The 24,438-nt window shown below is 37.1% G+C and overlaps 1 protein-coding gene across 2 annotated transcripts in view; it reads right to left on the bottom strand.

Moving 5' to 3' along the window:
• LOC138705787 (adenylate kinase isoenzyme 5) overlaps nt 1–24,438 on the bottom strand; it is a 426,744-nt gene that overhangs the window by 43,028 nt on the left and 359,278 nt on the right. For both annotated transcript variants that reach the window (XM_069834426.1, XM_069834427.1), the window contains exon 6: nt 804–1,008. In XM_069834426.1, coding sequence (XP_069690527.1) covers nt 804–1,008 — 205 coding nt within the window. The remainder of the gene's footprint in view (nt 1–803; nt 1,009–24,438) is intronic.

Below are 24,438 nucleotides of genomic sequence, written 5' to 3'. Positions count from 1 at the left end.
ATTGACCTAACATGTGTGTTTTATCATTAAATTTAAATCACAATATTTTCGTTTGTTACTTTCAGTACCTCTACACTAGGCACCGTAGACTCTGAGACAGGTTCATGTTCAACATATTCCGAACTCAATTCCCAGGAATTCGCACTATCTTCTTTCACATTAAGGTTATAGCTGTTGTTATCTCCCTTTGACTGAGCACTGGTTGATGGCTAATGACTCTTAGGTCTTAGGGAGCCCGTTTTAAGTCACAGTTATGGTTCAACGAAAGTTTAGCTGACACACCTGCTGTCAAATTAACATGCAGGCATACAGTATACCTATATATTTTTGAGGTAACGTAACAGTCAATAGATTGTAGATTCCACGTACCACGAATAACAAATGCTGCCTGTCCAATATATAAAAAATAAAATAAATTTCGAGAATCATTGAGTACTTGGCAAGGAAGAAAGATCGAGATAGTTCCAGTGACGAGTAGATCTAATATTAATGCTTCCATATAGCAAGAAGAACGCAAACTACTTTCTCAGAAAGTATTTTTCGCTTGATGGAAGTATTTTCTTTTTTCCCCACTAGAGACTAGATAGAATTAGCAATTTTTGTTATCTTCATAACTTCCGCCGACGGAGCCTCTGAGAATCATTAGCGGAGCCCTAAGGGCTCAGCGGAGCACACTTTGGGAACCGCTGGACTAGATAATACAGAATATACACAGATACAGTAGGCTATTATGAGAAATCTCCATGCGTCTGCTGGAGATTGAACTCATATTCCCTGAATGATGTGGGATGAGGCTCGCTCACCTATGACCCAGATTACTGGTGGGAAGCCCTTGGCGGGTGCCTTGTACGACGGAGCAGGTTCAGAGGCCTTCTCAGTGATGGGTGCTGGGGCAACGTTCGCGGTGATTGCCGGTCCTTCCGTGCCCTGGTCGTGCATCCCTAATGTCTGCAGCACCACCGACCGGAAGTCCTTGTACACCTCGCTCGGGTTCCGCTCCCCATTCACCTGCCAATCAAAAAGGAAGCTTCATTCATTCATCGCCTCCATCCACATGTCAGAAAGGGTGGTTACCAACAAGTTATATGCTATACAGAGGCTACAACGTCTTCTAGTTGAAGACAATTGAACGTTAGTCAGCCATGTTTTGTATAGTCAAAACAATGGGGCGTGGCTCGCACGTTGTAGGAAATGACAGTGACGAAGTTAGTATTATTGTAAATTGAGTTACATATTAAGCCTATGTTAATAAGTAAAATGTAAAATACACACAATACTTTATGTTTTATAACAGCTGTAGGCCTATATTTTATTAGTTTCACTAAATATAGCACAGATATTAAATGACAAGCTATACTCAATGCAACCAAACCAAAACACCTAAAGACGGATGAATGTATTCAGCAAAAGAAAAATACATAATATTTTGCTTCGTCATAAATTTAATTACCTTACAGCTAATCTAACCTAATATAAAATCATGTAATTCAGTGCTCACCAAGTTATTTTAAGAGAGATGACGTATGTAACTAATAGGAGTAAAATATAGGAAAGGTAGTGGCGAAAATTAAAAAAAAAAAAAATCCAATGATTATTTATACAAATTCATTTGAAAATGGAATTAACACGGGGACTTTTTGAAAACTGCAATTATTAAAACTACAAATAACCTCTTAGCATGCAACATAAAAATTAAATAATGACACTAATAGAAAGTTATTCACATAGTCACAACTCACCACAATTATTGAAACGATAAGATACTTACGGTTAACATTGTTATCAGAAACAACAGGAGCCACAGCTAGCTACACTTCTTTTCGTGTGATGGACACATCGTGTAGTCTAATATAGGCCTAATTTGAAACAAATATTGTCTCACACGCTGTCGCAACTAGGCAGAGGCTTTTGCAGAATAAAACTGTTCTTACATTTGACGCAATAATGACAAATTGTGTGTGATGCAAGTGCTGACTTTCCTCTTTGTTAACAAAAAGAACCCTACGCATTAATAAAAAGAAATTTGGAGTAGGCCCTATAAACACAAAAAACTAAACTATTGATGGTACAAACTTATTAAATATATATTTCGCTTATGTTCAGTCCGTCTTATCTTATAATTCTAGTGGGTAATGCAACCTGTATTGAGAGGGTTTAATTATCCAGAAACGAATATTACCATTTACGGAACATTTAATTTTAATCCAAGGGAATGAGACATTTTAATAAATCTCTAATTTTAATAAAGTTCTCTATTTATTTATAAATCAGCTTTTTACAAAAACAAAACCTGGTAGCGAAATGTTTAAATTAAGTATTGATGTATCCGAAAAATATAATAATAATAATAATAATAATAATAATAATAATTTTAATAATAATACATATGTTGTGAAATACTATTATTGAAAATGTATCATACAAGAATATGAAATAAAGTATTCATTGAAAACTACGGGACACCTGATTATTCAAAGTCTCCCGTAGTATTATAAATCGTTGCCTGTGGTATACCTTTTGATAAGCACTCCTTGCGGAGGCTGTCGGTTCTGTGGACCGCCATGTTTTGTTTGGTACGATCCATAGTACCGATAGCCTCCGCAGGGAGCGCTTATCAAAGGTATACTGCCTCTCTATAATATATAACTTGTTGGTGGTTACAGAATAGCTTGGAAAGTACAACTATGATCACTGCAAAGGAACATGACTACAGAGAAGTGACACCTGGCGGGCTCAGACGACAGTCGTTACTTCTGTTGTTAATAGCGCACGTTATTCAAACTACCTACAACACAACGCGTTATTTGCTAAGAATTGTCTGGGATACAGCGCTGCTTGAGAAGTTCATAGCCTAAGATTTTTTTGAAACAGTTTTATATATCTTAGCATAACCTTCCCCCGCTCCCGAGATTAACACTCTTGATTCAAGAATACTCTAATGCTTTATAGCCAAATTATAAACAGATTCTTCGAGTTCTGTAAACATGTTTCTGGGATAACCTTTTTATCTAACGAAAATTAACTTTCATCCAAGTACATTTTGAGCTTTGGGAAGAGGAAAAAGTCAAAGGAGTGCCAGATACGACGAATAGCGATGATGCGACAATTCCATCCGTAGTTTGTGTAGTTCAGCGAAGCGGATCTATTAGCATGCTCATTGTCATGACTCATGATGAAACAACGCTTTCATTTGGTCATACCTAGTCCTTTGTCACGAATTGCCCCATTCAATTGCCGCAAAAGATTATTTTATGTAATGTGCATGAGGATTAAGTTGGCGTGATTTCTACTGTCCTTGTCTGCGGTCCTTGTCTACCGACCGCCAACATATGTAACGGTGAAGAGGTATTCTTTTGTAGAATTCTTGGAATTCCCTTCCCTCCTTCTCCCTTATAACGTATTCCGAACCTCAGCGCTGAGCAATCTGATGGAATCACGGTGTTCCGAATTTCACCGATGACGTGACTGATGCTCCACCGGTGTCGCACCGGTGCCGTCAGCTTGCAGAGGTGGTGACAGTCTCCATCAGTCGCCATCAGTGAATCTGATTGGTTCTTGTATAGGGCGGGAATTAGCAGACGAATGACGTCGTGCACTGTTGTGTCATGGCGGTGTGTTCTGCTTTAGTTTTGCTATATTGTTTGTAATAAGCACAACGTAAAAACAATATATTAAAGGCTTATGAGCGAACATGTCAACGGACCAGTTAACTACCGGTTCAAGAAATAAATTGTTTATGCTCTCTTTTCTTTGAACGAGATGGCAGTACGGAAATTTCGCAAAATTTTGCTAGCGTAGCACAGACAGCAACTTATACAGTCGCCATGACAGCCATCGATCCTTCCAGCAGTTTTGTTCCTATTTCGCTGCAGCGTAACGTCATTGAGATTCGGAATACGCTCTTAGCCTTTCTAGAACACACTTTTTTAAACAGCGTATTCCGAATCTCAGCACTGAGCAATCTGATTGCATCACGGTGTTTCGAATTTCAACGATGACGTCACTGATGCTCCGCAGGTGTCGTACCGGTTCCATCAGCTTGCAGAGGTAGTGGCAGTCTCCATCAGTGAATCTCATTGGCTCTTGTATAGGGAAGGAATTAGCAGACGAATGACATCGTGCACTGTTGTGTCATGGAGGTGTGTTCTGCTCTGGTTCTGCTGTATTGTTTGTAATGAGCACAACGTAAAAACAATAAAACCCATTACTACATAGAGTCCTAAAACTAGAACTTGCGTAAAATACTGATTTCTATGGAACTTTTTTTTTTTTAGTAGAGTTGGAGACATTGTTTAGAAGGTAAATTGTTACATTGTATTATGGTGTTGTAGTGTTTGAATTCCGCGCGAACATTTGTTCATACCAGCTAATTTTTCACAAGACGGCAGGATAACAGTATTTTGTGACACACCGCGGGTAAGTTCATTGTTAGTTACTCTGTAATGGTGATACAGAAATCTGATTTATTTTATCTTTTTTTATTTATTTGAAAATTTTTGTACATTGGTAGTATCAATTGTGCTTAAATAATTAACATTACAACAATATGAGACTTGTGGAGAGGGTGACGTGCATTAACGTTCCTCAAAGCATCAACAAATCAGTGTGTCTTTTCCTCTTGAGGCGACGACCAGGCTGTGCAGGGGGTAGTATCCAAGCAATCTGGTTGATTAAACTGTTAGAATGTGTTGACAATGTTGTATATAATCGTGTATAGGAAGAATGAAGTACAGTCTCTATTTTGGCTAGATCTAGATCTGAATGAAGTGTTTCATTTCTGATGTACCATGGTGCTCCAGTGATTATCCTTAGTGCACGATTTTGGAATGTTTGAATACGCTTGATTTGGCTTATAGAAGCCGATCCCCTTAATGACATCCATAGAGCCAAATAGGTTTGAGAAGCATTACATATATTAGCCTTTTGTTGGAAAGGGAAAGACAAGAGCTGGAAAGTATTGTTTTTAATCGATGAAGTCTGTATCTTAATCTCTGAAGGGTGTAAGTGAGATGTTTATTCCAGGTCAAGCGACTGTCTAGGATGAGTCCAAGATATCGTACTTCTTCATGTTGTGGTACTGGTGAACAGTTGAGGTATAATGGAAGTGCTTTTTCTTTTTTGAGGTATGTGAATGTTTCTGTTGATGACTTATTTGTGTTCATGACTGTTCTCCATTTTTTTTTTTTCATTTTTCAATTTCTTCTAGAAAGTTTTGTAGATTGGTTGTCACTTGTTCACCAGTATCTCCTTTGCTAAGGACAGCAATGTCATCAGCGAACTGAGCTACAGTTAGAGAATCTGATTTGAGTGTTGGTATATCATGAGTGTAAATTAAATAGAGAAAAGGGGCTAGAATGCTCCCTTGAGGTACACCTGCAGAGATATATCTAATCTGATAATGTAGACTACACCTTCATAAATTACTGAATAAGTTCGTTTTCTAAGAATTAAACGGTAATATGTGTCAGGAAGATGGTTTTTTAGTTTAAATAAGAGGCCATTATGCCACACTTTATCGAACGCCTTTTCTGTATCAAGGAAAAGGCCTAAACAGATTTGTTTCTTTTCATAGGTGTCAAGAATTATGTCAATAATCCTATGTAATTGTTGCGGACAGGAATGCATTTTTCTGAATCCAAATTGAGTATTTGGTAACAATGATTCTAGATGCGTTAATAGTCTAGGTAATAAAAGACGCTCAAATATTTTTGAAAAGAGAGGCAGAAGACTTATAGGTCTGTGGTTAAATGGATCAGTACGAATTTTATTCGGTTTAGGAATCATCACAATATTAGCGTACTTCCATATTGAAGGAAAATACGTTAAGCATATCATTGTATTGTATATCTGTGTTAACAGAACTATAGTTCTTCTAGGCAGTTGCAAGAGGAGAGGTTGTGTTATACAGTATAGTCATGCCCAGGGGCTTTTTTCGTGGGTAATCTATTAATCGTGTTTCTGACTTCAGCTGGAGTAAATAGTTTACAAATTGGAGACAGTTGTAGAGGCTGGTTTAAAGCATTATTCACTTCTAAAGTTGTATTATTATCTTCATTGTCATTAGGTTGAAACTGGCTTTCTAAAATTTTGGAAAATATCTCAGTTTATCATTCGGGCTTGTGAGCCATTGATTGTCACATTTTAGTGGTTGAATCTAAGGATTTTAACTCATTGTCAGTTGCCTCTCTGTATAATTCTTTTAGGGCAAATTTGAGTTCTTGTGTAGCCTTATTATAATTTTGCTTATGAGGAGGATATTTTGTTCTTTGCCATAGTGCCCTGGCTGATCTTTTCACATATTGGAGCTGTAAGATATGTGGTGGAAGTACTGTTTTTCTTCTAATTCGATTAAAGTTTAAACTATTGGAAGAAGCCGTATTTGCAGCTGTTTTAATATTATTGGTAAGTGTATTTATTGCCATATCTATATCTCTTTTATTGCCGGGGGGGGGAATCTTCAAGTTAGTAGAGATGGGAGTACAAGAGGTTAGATTAGATGGGAATGGCATATCACAAATAGGCGATTACTTACTGTATTATGGGGAAGGAAATGATAACTACCAATTAGGAACAGGATTCTTTGTATATAAAAGAATAAAATCAGCAATAAAAAAGGTCGAATTTATCAGTAACAGGTTATCGTATTTAGTACTTAAGGGTAGATAGTGCGATATCATAGTTATAAATGCTCACGCCCCTACAGAAGAAAAAGACGACCATATAAAGGATAGCTTCTATGAGGAATTGGAACACACTTTTGATCAGATACCTAGATATGACATCAAAAAAATTAATTGTCAAGAGTACAACATTCCCCCATAAGGATATACATAAATATACTTGGACTTCTCCAGACGGAATGACACATAACCAGATAGATCACATCTTGGCAGAGAAAAGAAGGCACACAAGTATAGTAGACATTCGAACTTTCAGGGGGGCAGACTGTAATTCTGACCATTATTTGGTAATTGGAGAATTAAGAGAAAGACTATCAGTAGCCAAGCGAGTAGAGCAACAAGCTAATATTAGTAGATTCCAGTAGCGGCCGGTGATCCAAATCCTCGGTGAGGCCAGATGCAACTAGTTTAAATGCCTCCGATAGAAAATGTTTATTTATGATATTAATTATTATTGTTGTTATATTATTAATATCATTATTACTGTATTATTATTATTAGTCTATTATTATTACTAGTAATGAAAAATAATAATTTCACTCACCAAATAAGCTGTTATGCTGCGAGTTTCAGTGATTGTTTCAGTGTGATGAAGCAACCCATATTATGTGTTGAAATTTCCCTTTCTTTCCTTTCAACAGAGATGTTTATTTTGCACCACATTACCACTTAACCATTTATGTTGCCCATACCAGGATGCAACAGTAACTCGAGTTTTAAGATTATCTGTCATAAAAATTGTCAGCGATGTCATAGGTATCTCGGTCGGCTATCTCTTTATTTAGAACTTCCTTTCTTTCAATATTATTTCTTCTCGAAAAAGGACACTCTAACAATGAATTAAATACACCAACATTATTTCTGGCATTTGTTTCTGTTTATATTTTCCCAAAATACATAACAACATTGGCCCAGATTCACTACACAAAGTACAATAGTACAACACCCTCGCTTAAGTCATAAACTAAGACATAAGATGAGAAAATAGTGTGGGTCTCTGCCTGCCAAAGAGCTGGAATGTTTGTTATTTATGGCCTATTTGGGAAGACAAGTCATCCTATTCCCACCCCACTCTACCCTTGAGGCCGGCCCATGGTTGGCACGAGCAATCCTGGCCTCATGAACAAATTTTACTGCAAAACAGGTCTATATACATCACAAGCCAGACCCGGCACGAGCGATCCTGGCCCCAGGAACAAATTTTACCGCAAAACAGGGCTATCTACATCACAAAGTTTTCAAATGCTTCTACAGCGATATATGCTTCATTCAAATAACTAATACATTACATAAAAACAAAATTTGATTTCAGTTAAGCCAAGTGACTGAGGCTCGGCCTCACTTGCCTCAGTCAATCAGCCGCCACTGGTAGATTCAATAATTTGAAATTAAAGGACGAGGAAACTAAGCAACGTTATCAGGTTGAAATTTCAAATAGGTTTGCTGCTTTAGCAACTGCTGACGAAGCTGAGGAAGAGTTAGATGTTAATAGCGTGTGGGACAATATCCGAGATAATATCAAAATTGCAGCTGAGCAGAGCATAGGTTATCATGAAACTAAGAAAAACAAACCATGGTTTGATGAAGATTGTTCCATTGTAGTAGATAGAAGGAAACAAGCAAAATTGGAATTATTACAGCATCCAATTGTGGAGAATAGAGATAATAATTTCAATGAAAGACGGGAAGCAAATCGTACACTTAGGAATAAAAAGAGAGATTACTTGAAGGAAAAACTGAATGAAGTAGAAACAAATTGTAAGAATAAAAAAATTCGAGATTTATATAAGGGTATAAAGGAATTTAAAAACGGATATCAGGCAAGGATAAATGTGATTAAGGATGAGAATGGTGACTTACTTGCAGACTTTCATTCCATCCTGAACAGATGGAAAAACTATTTTGGGCAACTACTAAATATACATAGACCAAATAGAAATGATCAGGACGAAATTTAAATACAAACTGCTGAGCCATTCATACCGGAGCCCACACTTTCTGAAGTCGAAATTGCGATAGAAAATCTGAAAAAGTACAAGTCTCCAGGTATTGATCAAATTCCAGCAGAATTAATACAACAAAGTGGAAGGGCATTATCTAGCGAAATTTATAAACTTGTACTTGCAATTTGAGAAAAGGAAATTGTATCAGAACAATGGAAGGAGTCCATAATCGTAAATATTTTTAAGAATGGGGACTAGACTAACTGTAGTAACTTTCGAGGAATATCACTTTTGTTGACATCGTACAAAATTTTGTCGAATATCCTTTTGAGAAGATTAACTCCATATGTATATGAAATTATTGGGGATCATCAGTGTGGTTTTAGGCGTAATAGATCGACTATTGATCAGATTTTTTGTATTCGACAGACATTGGAGAAAAAATGGGAGTATAAGGGTACAGTACATCAGTTATTCGCAGATTTCAAAAAGGCGTATGACTCGGTTAAGAGAGAAGTTTTATACAATATTCTTATTGAATTTGGTATTCCCAAGAAACTAGTTTGATTAATTAAAATGTGTCTTAGTGAAACATACAGGAGAGTCCGTATAGGCCAGTTTCTATCTGATGCTTTTCCAATTCACTGCGGGCTAAAGCACGGAGATGCACTATCACCTTTGCTTTTTAACTTCCCTCTAGATTATGCCATTAGGAAAGTTCAGGATAATAGACAGGGTCTGGAGTTGAATGGGTTACATCAGCTTCTTGTCTATGCGGATGACGTGAATATGCTAGGAGAAAATCCACAAACGATTAGGGAAAACGCGGAAATTCTAGTTGAAGCAAGTAAAGCGATAGGGTTGGAAGTAAATCCCGAAAAGACAAAGTATATGATTATGTTTCGTGACCAGAATATTGTATGAAATGGAACTATAAAAATTGGAGATTTATCTTTCAAAGAGGTGGAAAAATTCAGATATATTGGAGCACCAGTAACAAGTATAAATGACACTCGGGAGGAAATTAAACGCAGAATAAATATGGAAAATGCGTGTTATTATTTGGCTGAGAAGCTTTTGTCATCTAGTCTTCTGTCAAAAAAACCTGAAAGTTAGAATTTATAAAACAGTTTGTTATATTACCGGTTGTTCTGTATGATTGTGAAACTTGGACTCTCACTTTGAAAGAGGAACAGAGATTAAGGGTGTTTGAGAATAAGGTTCTTAGGAAAATATTTGGGGCTAAGAGGGATGAAGTAACAGGAGAATGGTGAAAGTTTCACAACGCAGAGCTGCACGCATTGTATTCTTCACCCGACATAATTAGGAACATAAAATCCAGACGTTTGAGATGGGCAGGGCATGTAGCACTTATGGGCGAATCCAGGAATGCATATAAAGTGTTAGTTGGGAGGCCGGAGGGAAAAAGACCTTTGGGGAGGCCGAGACGTAGATGGGAGGATAATATTAAAATGGATTTGAGGGAGGTGGAATATGACGGTAAAGACTGGATTAATCTTGCTCAGGATAGGGACCAATGGCTGGCTTATGAGAGGGCGGCAATGAACCTCCGGGTTCCTTAAAAGCCAGTAAGTAAGTAAGTAAGTAAGTAAGTAAGTAAGTAAGTAAGTAAGTAAGTAAGTAAGTAAGTAAATAAGTAAGGAAGTAAGTAAGTAAGTATCATTCTTATGGACAATGCCAGCTGTCATTCAACAAAACTCAATAAGGCAACTATTTCAAAACACTGAACTCTGAAATGCAGTCCTGGCTCCGTAACAATAACATTGAATTTGATTTACGACCCACGAAACCTGTATTGTATGAACTTATAAAAAGAAAAAAAGACCATTTCAAAACATACGAAATCGACCAAATTGCAACGTTGTACTCCCGTATTCTAGTGAGACAGCCACCGTAACATTGTGACTTAAACGCGGAAGGTTAATATTAATATAGGGAAGGTTCAAAATGAAGTTGCGAAGTATAATATTTCGTTCAAAAGTAAAGACGTGAATTTGTTGCTTGATAGCGCTCTTGCAAAAGTGCTGGAAGACAATTGGACAAAGGCCTGTGAACACGTAGAAAAAGTTGAACAATTTTATTGGGAGAAGGACGAAGTAGTAGATAAAATTAGTGATCGGTTCGAAATAAATTTGGACGACACGGACACGGACGAGGAACTTTCTGGCGGAGAGGAGTCAGAATTTGAAGAGGAAGAGAGTGCCGCCGCTGCTAACTCGTGGTCGTTGGAAGGAGTGTCGACCATACCGCAGTCACCATAAATGGGGGTAGAGCTTCGGTTATGGTCTTCTATTTTGCTAGATAATCAATCATTATTTTCCACTTAGTATCCTGGAACGCTAATTCCATGAGTTTTAGAGTCCATTCAACAGTCTTCGCTTTCTTTGGAGGTAAAGAGTCACCGTGTTTCCACTTATTCGACTGCAATTTTGTCTCTAGAACAGGTTTCATCTGGGTCACAATCTTCTTAAAACATCGGATGTATTTTTCTCAATCGAGCCAGACAGTCTTTCGAAATTTGAGATCGGAAATGTGTTAACAGACGGTGCATCCACCTTGGAGAGACCTTGCACATACTCAATTCATTGACTAAAATGTGGGATACCCGTTAAGATGCGTTTACCTCAGTAATTTAGCTCTACTTTCAGTCCATGGTCTTTTAACACCATAGCTTGGACTTTGTCCATGATGTCCTCACGTGTTACTTTCACTGGCCGTTCAGTGCGAGGGTCGTCTTCCACGTTCTCTTGGCCCATTTCTTCACAGTCGAAAAGGAAGAAGTTGGTGTCCCCAATGTTGTATCCATGTCTACTTTAATTTCTATTGGTTTCATTATCTTTTTTTAAAGAAATATTTAATGACGGCGGTCGACCTGTTTGGCGAGTTGGTATAGCGCTGGAACCCCAAGGTTGCGGGTTCGATCCCGGGCCAGGTCGATGGCATTTAAGTGTGCTTAAATGCGACAGGCTCATGTGAGTAGATTTACTGGCATGTAAAAGAACTCATGCGGGACAAAATTCCGGCACATCCGGCGACGCTGATATAACCTCTGTAGTTGCGAGCGTCGTTAAATAAAACATAACATTTAATGACGGCGCAATGCATGATGTTCTCAATTTTGGACAATCTGCTCGGCGCGCTAACATAATAATTCAGCTATACAAAAATGTAACCAGCAAATATTTATAATGTTTAGCACATGATCTAATGAAACATGAATGCTAACAAAGGTACTATTGTTTACGCCATCTATATATCAGGACATGAACTTTTCGAACAGCCCTCGTGCACGTAAACAGATACTTCATGTAAGTTTCTTCACAGGTCTTTTAGTTTTCTTACAAGTAAAATTGGCTTACGCATACCGCTATCTTCCAAATATAAAATTAGAGGTGAACTATATTGTGAGTTTTTATTTCAGTTGTTGTTACTTAGTAAGTCCTACTGCTGAAGATAACATTTTGCAGCAATTTCAGGGAAAATGTAATTTATTATGTTTACACGTTGAAAGGGAAACCTTGCACCTCTTACCATTCTCCAGGTCTAATCTTAGAGAACAGTTCTTAGTAACGTATATATCAGGTAGATTTTCCTTTCTTGCCTTCCCTGTTGATGGCATCTACACGTAGCTTTCTGCGTAGTTCACATTCACTGTTTCTGCATTAATGACATGGTATCTGACGGTTCAAAATCTCAAAGACCTCGCAGCACGTTAGAGTACCGGTTAAGTCTGATACGGATATCACAAAGCGTATAACAGTTAAAACGCTATGAAACATGAAATCTGGTCAAACTGGTGGGCATACAGAACAAATCGGAGCAACGCAACTTCACTGGTTCTCTCATTGAAAGGGATGTGTTGGTCTTGCACGCTAGTTATTCGGTCATCCCGTCATACCGCAGGAATGGCACCTGCAGGTAAATCGATGATGTGATAATGCCTGAACGCCAAGATTTTAATGTTCTTCCCTCATCTCTAAGACCGCGCTTGTAGCATTAAAACACAACTTGCGGACATAGCTTTGTAAGTTTAAACTCTGTTTTTAGGCATACCAGGAATAGAATTGAAATGGAATTTTCGTAAGGGCACTATGACCTAACACTGCGACCTTTTACGATCTATTGCGTTAACCCTAAATCTAGGTGCATTCCCAAACCTTTGTCGGCTGACTACACTAAGGTTCGCTCCGTATCCAGGTTTCGAGCAAGCCACCGTTCTCATCCCTGGACCAGCCCCTCCGTGCGTCGCCAGCCGGCTTTCGGGGAATACTATGGAACGATGACGAAATGGAGAAATGTTGACGGAATGCTGTAGATGCCTAATATGGGGGAAATTAGAGTACCCCGAGAAAACACTAATTGCGACATTTTTCGCCACAGGTATCACTATAAATTTTTCAATGAAAAATCCCGGGCCAAATCGGGACTCGAACCAGGGCCGCCTGCGTTACAGGCTGAAGGTCTCACCACTCAGTCACTGCAGGGGACCGAAACATAGCAGTGACTCAGTGTATATCGTGTACTTATTGGAAAATGTTGATAACAACATAGGAAAGTAATAAGATTTACCAACTTTTTCCAATAGCCCACGATATTGTGGTCGAGAAAAACATTATAAAAATCCCTGTATTCAAGTATTTTTAGGGGAGACCTATCTATAGTGGTCCCCTGTCTATAGTGGTACTTATCTCTTCCGTTGGTGCTGCCATCTCCGCATAGAGTTCCGTAGTGCTGCCTTCTCTGTCCAGCCATTACGTACAGTTCCCCTTAAAAAGAATGAGACGACTCTTGGTCGTCGGAAATTAAAGTTCTACAGCGCGGTTCACTCGATATCGACGTAGCCAGGAGGATATCTGGTCGTGCATGCGTAGGTCTATTATCATCCTGTTCCAAAATGCACACCAGTGCAAAATGTTATCAGATGTCTGTGTATTTCTGTGTAGGTCTCTTTTTGCGTGCTTGATCGTTTACCTTTCATGAAAGTTTGAAATATACCGTGTAACACGAAAGTCATTCGCCAAAGTGCAAAAACAATATTAATTTTGAAATAACAAATGTAGACATATCGCAAAGACAGCAAGGAACATTGTAAGGACCACGACAAAGACAACAAGGACCACAACAAGGACAAAGATCAGGATCATGGTTATATAGAAGAAACGCGACAAATACCACGACAATGATTATGCCACGACATAAACCACCATAAGGATTAAAAGGACCAGGACCACGAAAAGGGCTATCAGAAAGACAATAAGCACCGCGATAAGGACCAAAATCAGGACCATGATAATATACGACAAAAAACATGACAAACACCATGACAAGGATTACGATAAATATCACGACATGGGCCACGATAAGGACTTCGAAATTTATTAAGATAAGGACTATGACAAAGATAACAAGTACTTATTAAGGACCATGACAAAAGCAGCAAATAGGACGATAAGGACCACAATAAAGACAATATAGATCACGATAAGGGACATGTCAAAGACAATAAGGACCACGATAAAATAATAAGGATCACGATAAGGACCATGACAAGGAAAACAAAAACCAATATTAAAAGCGCGATATCGATATAGACAAGGGCCACGATAAAAATTACGATTTAAACTACGATAAGGACAAGGTTCATGATAAGACTCACAACATGAACCACAATAAGGATCAATACCATGATAAGGATCATAAAAAAGACAATAAATATTACGGTAAGGACTATGGTAAGGACCACAACAAAGACAAGGATTACGATAAAAAAACATGACAAAGACAACATTGACCATGATAAGAACCGTGGCAAAGGCAACAAGGATCATTACAAGATCTACGACAACGGTCACGATAAGGACCACGTCATGAACCACGGAATAATCACCATAAGGACTTCGCCAAAGACGAGGGCGATGTTAAGACCCATGACAACAACAAAACAAAGACAAATACTACGATAAGAGTAACGACATGGGTCACGACAAACACTATGATAAGTATCACTATAAACACAATGACAAACACTACGATAAGGTTCATAAAGGCCAAGCCAGCGATAAGGACTATGCGAAGGAAAATATGGACCACTATAAGAATCACGATAAGGATAAGGACAAGGAGTATCATAAGGATCACGACATTGCCCACGACACGCACCACGAGGTTCAGGATGATAAGAACCATAACATGACCCACTTTAAGGACCACGGCAATGACTACGATAAGGAACACGACAAGGAATACGATAAGGACTAAGACCATGACAAAGACAAGGAGTAAGATAAGGGCTATTACAATGACAACAAAGGTCACGACAAAGAAAACAATGTTCACGATAAAAGAATATGACAAAGGTAACAATTATCACGGTAAGGATCTTGCTAGAGACAACTAGGATCAATATAAGGACCCGGAATGGACAAAGACAGAGACAACTATAAGAATCACGAAATACCACGATAAGGACCAAGGCCACGGTAGGGACATGACAAAAAAAAGATCGAAAAAAACCATTACACTGGAAACAATCACTGTGATAGGGACTCCAACAAAGACGAGAATAATCACAACACAGACAACAATGACCACGATAAAGACCATGGCAAAGACATCAAGGACCAATATAAGGACCTCGATAATGACAAAGACCACGATAAATATCATGACATGGATCATGACATGCACCACAATGATCGCAATAAGACACCATGGCTTGGACAACAATAATGACCACGAGAAATAATACGACACAGAAACAACGACCACTATATGACCACGAAACGGACGAACACAAAGACAAGAATAACAACGATCGCAGTAAAGATCAGGACATGCGTCGCGATATGAATAACAATCAGGACTACGACATGCACACAACGAGGATCATGACAAGCATTACGACAAGCACCAAGGCCACAATTAGAACCATGACAAAGACAACAGGGACCATGATTAGGACTACAATAAAGGCATCAAGATGACGATAAGAATCACGAGAAAACCGACAAGGACTGCGATAATAATGACGACATGGACAACGGAAAGCACCACGACAAGGATTACAATAACGACTACGATATAGTTCATGACTAGGAATACGAAAGAACCACGATAAGGACCAAAACCACGATAAGTGCCATGACAAATACAACAAGAATTGCTACAAGGACCACAACAAGGAGCAGAAGAAGGATGACGAAGAAGACAGCCACTTAAGGCCACCATTTCACAACATAGCTTGGGTCACAAAATATCATTGCTTCTGTGTACCGAATGACAAATGCCTGCTGTGGGATCTAAATTCTGGACTGCTGCTAATGTCACTGTCTTGCCTCGGTAGCTCATACGAGTACAGTAGCGTGTCGGTTCCACTGTATAACCGACACGTCTCCTGTTTTATTTTAACTACTTATAGTATATAGTACATTACATAAATATTATTGACAACTTAAACATTCAAGATTTTGCAGAAGATACTGCAATTCGTTATTTGACAGATGCATTTAATAATTAGTATTAATGGTATTTAATTAGTCAATAACTGCAACAGTGGTTTTTCATTCAATCATAACTTGAATAAAATTGAATACACATCAAATTAAACACTATTGCAAACACATAGATAAAATAGTTAAAATCAAGTGAAGGGGTGAGAATGAAATAGTCCAAAGCCACACTTTTAACAAAAATTGTTTTATGCGAGTGCATTTCTTACACATATGGGAAAGCTACTAATAAAATATTTTAATAATTACTCAACAAATGGCATATATGTACCTATTAATATATATATATATATATATATATATATATATATATATATTTTTTTTTTTTTTTTTTTTTTGTGTAAATGCATTCATTAGATTAACGTTTATAATATTATAATTTGTAATTTTGTATTGTTTGCGATCATTAACACTTAATCTCAGGACTTTGTGAAACTCTATTTCAACGTTATTTAGCTATTTCAAAATTATTTAGAAAAAAAATCGTCGTGTAGACTAAGAATCGAACTCGCACTCTTCTACACAATACGTAGAAGTCTTAGCAACTGAGCTATTGAAACGACACGAAAGCTTTCCTTTCTGTGCGGAGTGTTCGATCTAGTCATGAAGGCCCAATGACGATTTAACTGCACGATTTATGTATATATTATTTATTATTTACGTCATATTACCATATTTTTTGCAGTTTTTGAAGTGAATTTCGGAACGATGCTAGTAATAAACCTAATAGTCTGAATTTAAGTAACTCAATATTCGTTATCTTGTGTATCAGTGCTCTGGTCTTCGATCATGCGCAGTGTCTTACAGCTGAGACTTAGGAATATTCAATCGTCTCATTCTTTTCTAGGGAAACTGTACGTGTCTGCTGAAGTGTTTGGACGTGTTAAACAAGATAAAGAGAAAATTCCATTTTTTTAATGATATGATATAAGATAAGCTTCCAGTTTCATATCACTGTACGTTATGTGATTAGGAGAGTTACTATATGAATTTATTGCTCAAGTAAGACCCTATTCTATACTACATTTTTCAATGTTTATCGAAACTATACAAGATAGCGTCTTTCCGTAGCCATGACTTTATATAAAATAAGGCAATCAGGGTAAGTGGTACCTATTTTTTTTGGGACCACTTTGCCCCAGAAAATGTTAAATGGTTGACTATTTCTTTATTGTTCCAGATAACACATAAAATGCCTAAAAATCGACCCCGCAATACTTCCCAACAGAGCTGGAGTCCAACAAAAATGCGCGAGGCTATCAGGTGTGTTAGGAAGTGTGAAATGGACTGCAAAAAATCCACCAAATTATTCGGAATTCCAAGAATGACTCTTAACACTAGAGTAATGAACTCGAACCATGACGCGACTGAAGACAGAAAAGTTCTTGGTTCGAAACGTCCTGTTTTCTCTCAGAACAGGAGAGAGAACTCGTAGAGTATATTTTAAAGATGGAAAGAATATTCTATGGGTGAACTATCACAGAAGTTCGTCACTTAGCATTTTAGCTTGCTGAAATGAATAACATTAAGCACCCATTCAATAAAAACACTGGACTTGCTAGAGGACTGGTATTAGGCCTACGGGTTCGAAGTACACCATTCAGAACTAAGTCTGAGAAAACCAGAAGCGGCTTCCAAAGCAAGAGCCCAAGGGTTCAATAAACCAATTGTTGAAAAGTATTTAATGTGGATGAAACAGACCTCACTACGGTACAAACTAAGTCCAGCAAGGTTCTTGCTCAAAAAGGAAAGGAAGAGGTCGAGGCCGTTGCCTCTGCCGTGGAGTATTGTCAACAGCAGTGATCTGCATGTCCGCAGCTGGTAATTTCATTCCTCCTCCTATGATAATATTTCCTCGAATGAGGATAGAAGTCGAGCTAACTGACGGTGCCCCACTTGGAACAATATTTGCATGCAATGGATCAGGATGGATGCAATTGAATACTTTTAGTTCATGGTTTGATCATTTTCTGCCCCATGTCAAACCGTCTGCTGATGATCCTGCACTACTCATTTTTGATGGACATCTAACACACATAAAATATCTGGAAGTCATCAATCGTGCAAGAGCAAATAATGTGACTCTTCTTACCATTCCTCCTCACAGTAGTCACAAATTGCAGCCCTTATATGTATCGTTCATGTCTCCACTCAACACATTCTATGTAGCTGCTATAGAGAAGTTCTTGCGCAATAACCCTGGTGGAGTTGTGACACAGTTTCAGGTCAGTAAACTATTTGGAGATGCTTATCTACGAGCAGCAACGCCTACAACTGCAATAAATGGCTTAAAAAAATGTGGATTATGTCCTCTTGATCAGGATGTTTTAGACGATACAGATTTCACTCCATTGTTCCCTACTGACAGACCTCTCAATCCTATAGGAACTTCTGACGATTCAGAAACCTTGCCTGTTGACCCAGTTCCATTCACATCCTCAGATACGCCTAATGATGGTTCCACTATCATTGTTCCTGCAGCAAGTTCTCCCCAACCTAGTTTATCCTTCATAGTAAATCCAGAAGATATCAGTCATCCACCCAAATCCACTATTTTCCGTTCCCAATAGATAAAAACAGGTTCAGCTGAAATCTTGACCAGTAGTCCATATAAAAATCAACTGGTTCAAGAGAGAGAGAGAGAGAAAAAAGCAGCCAAAGAAAAAGCTTGAACAACAAACAGTCCACAATAAAGGGAGTGCGAAGAAATATTATGAAAAATAATCATATAGAAACTAAGAAACAGCAACAGAAAACGACGAAGATCCCTCTTGAAGAAACAAGCAGAGATGATGGAAGTGATGATGGTGATAATGATGATGCGGAGTGCATTTTCTGTAAGGACACATATCTTAGGTCAACCGGAGGTGAAGTATGGATACGTTGTTCATCATGCTTACAATGGGCTCAAGAAGAATGTGCTGGCTTTGAAGATGATGACAGCGACGATTTAAATTGTGATTTCTGTGTAAAGAAACTTAAAAAATAAGATAAAATTATTCTCTCGCACTAAGATTAGCTTGTGTTTAGAAATGTTTACATGACTTTGTTATTCTTCCAATTCTACTTTGAGTGCTACGTTATTTTTTTGAAACTAAGAGAGGTTTTGTGTATGAATGTTGACAGTGTTCGTTTTTTTTCATTATGTTAATTTCTACTTTCACTACTATATTTTGTTTTTGTTTTTGCAATGTGAATTAATGATGCATTATTCGATAAAAACTCTTGATATACATTTTTGTCGAATAAATTTATAATATAAATGTAATTATTCATTCAGAAGTATCTTTATTTTAGGGGGGCCACATTACCCAGGGACTGGGGCAAAGTGGTCAGTGTACAGACAAGTAAAATTGTAGATTGCAGAAAAAAATTGAATTAGTAAACAATCTGTAAAGATTGCATTAAAAAGGGGAAGGAAACGTCTTTTCAGTAGCAAAGTTTGTCAGAGAAAAACAAAGCTAATTTACATTCTCTAGATTTTTTCTCTTAAGGTGACCACTTTGCCCCAGTCTCCCCTACATAGTTTGATCACGATCCCTGTACGTGTGATTCATTACTTTCTCTTAATCATGTGGAAATGAAAGCAGTTTAACTTCCACTTCTGGGTTCACACGCTTTGTGAACCCATTGCGTTCAGCGTCATTTTGCCAACATTTCTTGTCAGTAAACACACGCAATCTGAAATCAGTTCTTAGTCACTGTAACGAGCACTTTCTAGACCTAGTCGTGATACAAGTAACGATTTGTCACCGAAAGATTCAGATTTTGATCTGTGGAATAACCTTTGGGACTTGTGAGAATCTTAAAGGCATTTTATGGAGATTATTGGAATTTAGTCACACGTGCTTTGAGATTAACAGGCATTATTAAAGCATTCATGAGAAAAGTGCATATATATATTAAACAGGGTATAAAAATAGATTTTATGTGCTCTTAAAAAAACAAAGAGAAACGACCAGAGAGAGACTAACAACAAAAATCTACACATTTTGCATTAATATACATACTTATTTATTGCTAAAACACTCACACCCACATATGTTTTCAGCATTGTCAGTTGTTTTTATTTAAGTACTAGCCGTACCCGTGCGCTCCGCTGCACTTGTTAGAAATAAATATAAAGCAATTACATAATTATAATAGGATATCTGGTCCAGGGAACATTCGTGTTTGATAGAAGAATATATCGTTTAATATGTTACTTAATTTAAATTGTATTTAAATAATTAAAATGCAATCATTTTGGTCCAGAGACCACTCATTTGGTGCAATGATAATTCCTTTAACATGTTTCTTAATTGTTATTACATACAAATAATTAAAATATGAATCATTTGGTTCAGAGAACATCCGTGTTTGGTGCAAGGACAATTCGTTTAACATTTTTTCTAAATTAGTCTTCAATGCATCCTTTAATAAATCACTCCAAATTAATAGAGTTGATTGTGTACGAAGATAATTTTTATGTTAACCTTACTGTGCATCTTTCTTCTTCTTCTTCTTCTTCTTCTTCTTCTTTTTTTGTTAAGTTTATTTTATTCACGCCTTAACATCTGTGGTCATGTCGCGTGTTTAGAATGTGTGGGTATATAAGTAGGTCGTTATTACTCTTGTTGAGTTCCTGTTTCTATTGTGTGTTGTAGATGGCTTGTGTTCATGTAACTGATTATAGACTTTGATTAATGTTTTTGGTATTGGTAATTGAGGCGGTGATGAACAGACATCGGATTCTAGGGCAAATGCCTATTTTGTTTCTTTAGGAGAAAAGTAAAAATAATTATTAATATTTGTGTTTCATGGAAATTGAAAGGTATTCAAAGAGTTTTATAGTGCCCTAAAATGCCCTAAAACGGTTATCAGAGCCTAATTTGTTAATATTCGCCTAAAAATGCCTAACTCACTGTAAAGTTTCGCATTTTACTCTTACTTTTTATAATTTATACATGCATTCACTGCGAAATTTAAGGCAATTAAAAAGTGGAAAGTTTGCTTCACACCGGCCATGAAACCATTGATAAAGGAAACAAAATGTTTTGAATCTCACGACACTCGCAATAGATTTCACCGAATTTAACATGTTTGGAGGCATAAATGCCGACAAAGAACCAACCTTAGTTTTGAAGCAGGCAACAATCACAACATGTGCTGCTACCGATTCAGAGATATACTATACTATAAAAATGACTGTTTTCGGTCTGAAACCGATTAGCTGTACTGCCCTTCAGAGTGTCATAAAATCACAATTTTTGGAGAAAGAGTGTTTTTGAAATATTTATGAAAAGTCGTAAAACTGCGAATTAGTAGGGTAAACCGTTACAAAATATTTAAAAGAATGGCCCTCCTAGTGTTAACACTACCAGGAAATGCAACAATAAGTGGAACTTTGTATTTTTGTCCAATTGAATCTCAATAACAACGGTTCATTTGAATGCTCGTTAACAGTTGCTCTTTCCCTCACCTTATTTGTGTTGAGAAGTTTTGAGCGGTAGGACGTTTTCCTGTGAAGTTTAACGCGATAATGCCGAAAAATATAAGTGCAAAATCTACATTGATCCGGCAATGGCTAACAGAATATTCAGAATTCACTTATGATAGAAAAATAATATTCTGCAAGATTTGTAGCAAACAGGTATGTAACAATAGTTGAAATATATAAATTCTATTAATTTTAATGAGTAGGCCTATAATATTTATACATTGACTGAGCTATCCTGAGGTATAATTCTTTTTAAGACCACTACACTTTAACCTTTTAAATTCCGATAGTTAAAGTATTTGCAGGTCATTAAAATTTTGATTGTTCGAATCCACTAACTTTGTGATAGAAATACGGCAATACAACAATTAGGATTTTATTTTAATTCAGTTTACTTTACATTTTTAGATTTCGCAAGAAAAGAAGTGCCACCTAAAGCAGCATGTGCAAGGAGCGGCTCATAAGGCTAAAGCTCAGCAGAAAAATCAACTGCAACAAACTTTACTAACACAGCCTACTTCATCCAATCTCAGCAGCAATTTCTATGCTGATTTAACCAGAGCGTTTGTTGCTGCTAACATTCCCTGGAATGCAATTGAAAATCCGGTTTTAAGACAGTTTTTACAAAAATACTGCAAACAAAATATCCCATCTGAGTCGACCCTAAGAAAAAATTACTTAGACAGAATATACAATGAAACTTTAGCTTCCATTCGGGAGGATATAGGTGATTCTTACATATGGGTCTCTGTGGATGAAACCTCAGATCCTATGAATAGGTATATAGCAAATATGGTAGTAGGAAAACTTAGTCCTGATGGACCTTCGATTCCACACCTCGTATGTGTTAAGGAACTTTCGAAAGTGAATAGCCAAGCCATTGCTTATTTTGTAAATAAAGGCCTACAGTCTTTATACTCAGGTAATATAGACGATTCTAAAGTTCTGTTGTTTTGTACTGACGCTGCCTCATACATGGCTGCTGCAGCTCCACTTCTTAAAACATTTTATCCTAACCTCACGCATGTAACCTGTCTAGCACATGGCCTTCACAGGGTTTCTGAAACAATCCGGAATGAATTTCCTCTTGTCAATTCGTTTATTTCTAACACAAAATAATGTTTTTGTAAAGCCCCATTCAGGATTTCAATATTCAGAGAGAACTTTCCAGATATCCCACTCTCACCTCAGCCGGTTGTTACACGATGGGGAACCTGGATTCAATCAGTGGTGTATTATTCTAAGTATTTTAAAGAAGTGGTCACAGTTATTGATAAATTACCTGAAACTGATAGTGCAGCGTGTGTGAAAGCAGTGAAAGATTGTCTGAATGACTCACGAGTGAAAAACGATATTGCCTACATAACATCAAACTTTTCTTTCATACCTGCAAGCATTGAACAATTAGAACGTGAAAAACAATCTCTTTGTAGCCAAATAGCAATAGTAAAGGAAGCTCAAGTAAACATACATTCTGCTTTGGGCGAAACTGGGAAAAAAGTTAAAAATAAGTGGGACAACGTATTAAATAAGAATGTAGGATTTTCATTGTTGGAAAAAGTATCAAGAGTGATATCGGGGGAAAGTGTAAATGTTCCAGTAAGTATTGATGTTTCTATTGTACCTAATTTAAAATTTGCGCCTCTCACATCAGTTTCGGTTGAAACAAGTTTTTCTGCTTTCAAAATGAGTCTCAGTGATAAAAGGCAAAGGTTAACTGTGGAGAATTTAGAAAAAATTCTGGTGGTGTACTGTGCAGATAATTATAATAAAGTCTGAGCATGTAACTGAATTTCAATAACTTAAAATGAGTAATCTTGATATCAATAATCATTATTTCATTAGTTTCAATATATTAAATTTGTGCAGCTCTGTTTATAAATATAATATAGTATTCTTTTTTAATGTTTAAACATACTTTTTTGTGCGTATTTTAGTGTATAACTAAAAATTTCAGTGAAAGAAATAAGTCTGATACCTTGATGTGCCTAAAATGCCTATTTTCATTAAAATAGAGCCTAATTTTACAAATTTTGAGCTTATTTTAGGCGCCTAAAACTGCAATTTTTAGTGCCTAAAAATCCGATGTCTAGTGATGAATCATGGCATGTATCTTTCCAATCCAGCGTTTGCCTTAATGACTAAGGGAAATCATGAAAACTCCAGTCAGATTGGTCGGCCACGGGGTTTGTACCAGGGACCTCCCGGAATGCGTGTCTCAAACGCTACCGTCTGCGCCAACTCGCTCGGTTGTATATCATTGTTCATGCAAATAAAAAAATGGGGTACCCTACATAAATATTATTTTAAGAAACGCAGGAAACGAATGTGGGTAAATTATGAGCACATGAACGCCATTTCGTGACACCTTTTAAAATAATTCAGCTCCAGTGAGCTCTATGGTAAAATGCTTATTTATTATGGTCTAGTAAAAATACTCATCTTTACGACAAATCTCTTAACTATTATGTTCTGTGAACAAAAAGAAATTTAAATGTATAAAATTAGAGTATTTTATGTGGAAAAATAAAGTTGCAATAATCAAGTTATACAATATTTCGACAGAATATCAAGTTTTCTGTGCGTAAATATCTATTTTCATCTTACTTGAGTCGTCATATGTAGTATTATATCCATGTAGAGAAACTATAAATTTCAGATAGTGAAGGAATTATCCAAATTAGCTTCTGAGCTTACTTCATACAAACACACAAATTCCCCATTGCTATTAGAGAAGAAAAAGTGTCATTGGAGATTATGTGATGATTCTTCCACGGTTTCATTACTCCAGATTTTTGTCGTAGGAT

Source organism: Periplaneta americana, chromosome 9 (assembly GCF_040183065.1).
Source record: "Periplaneta americana isolate PAMFEO1 chromosome 9, P.americana_PAMFEO1_priV1, whole genome shotgun sequence".
Classification (NCBI taxonomy): domain Eukaryota; kingdom Metazoa; phylum Arthropoda; class Insecta; order Blattodea; family Blattidae; genus Periplaneta; species Periplaneta americana.
This window is presented reverse-complemented; position numbering and strand designations above follow the sequence as displayed.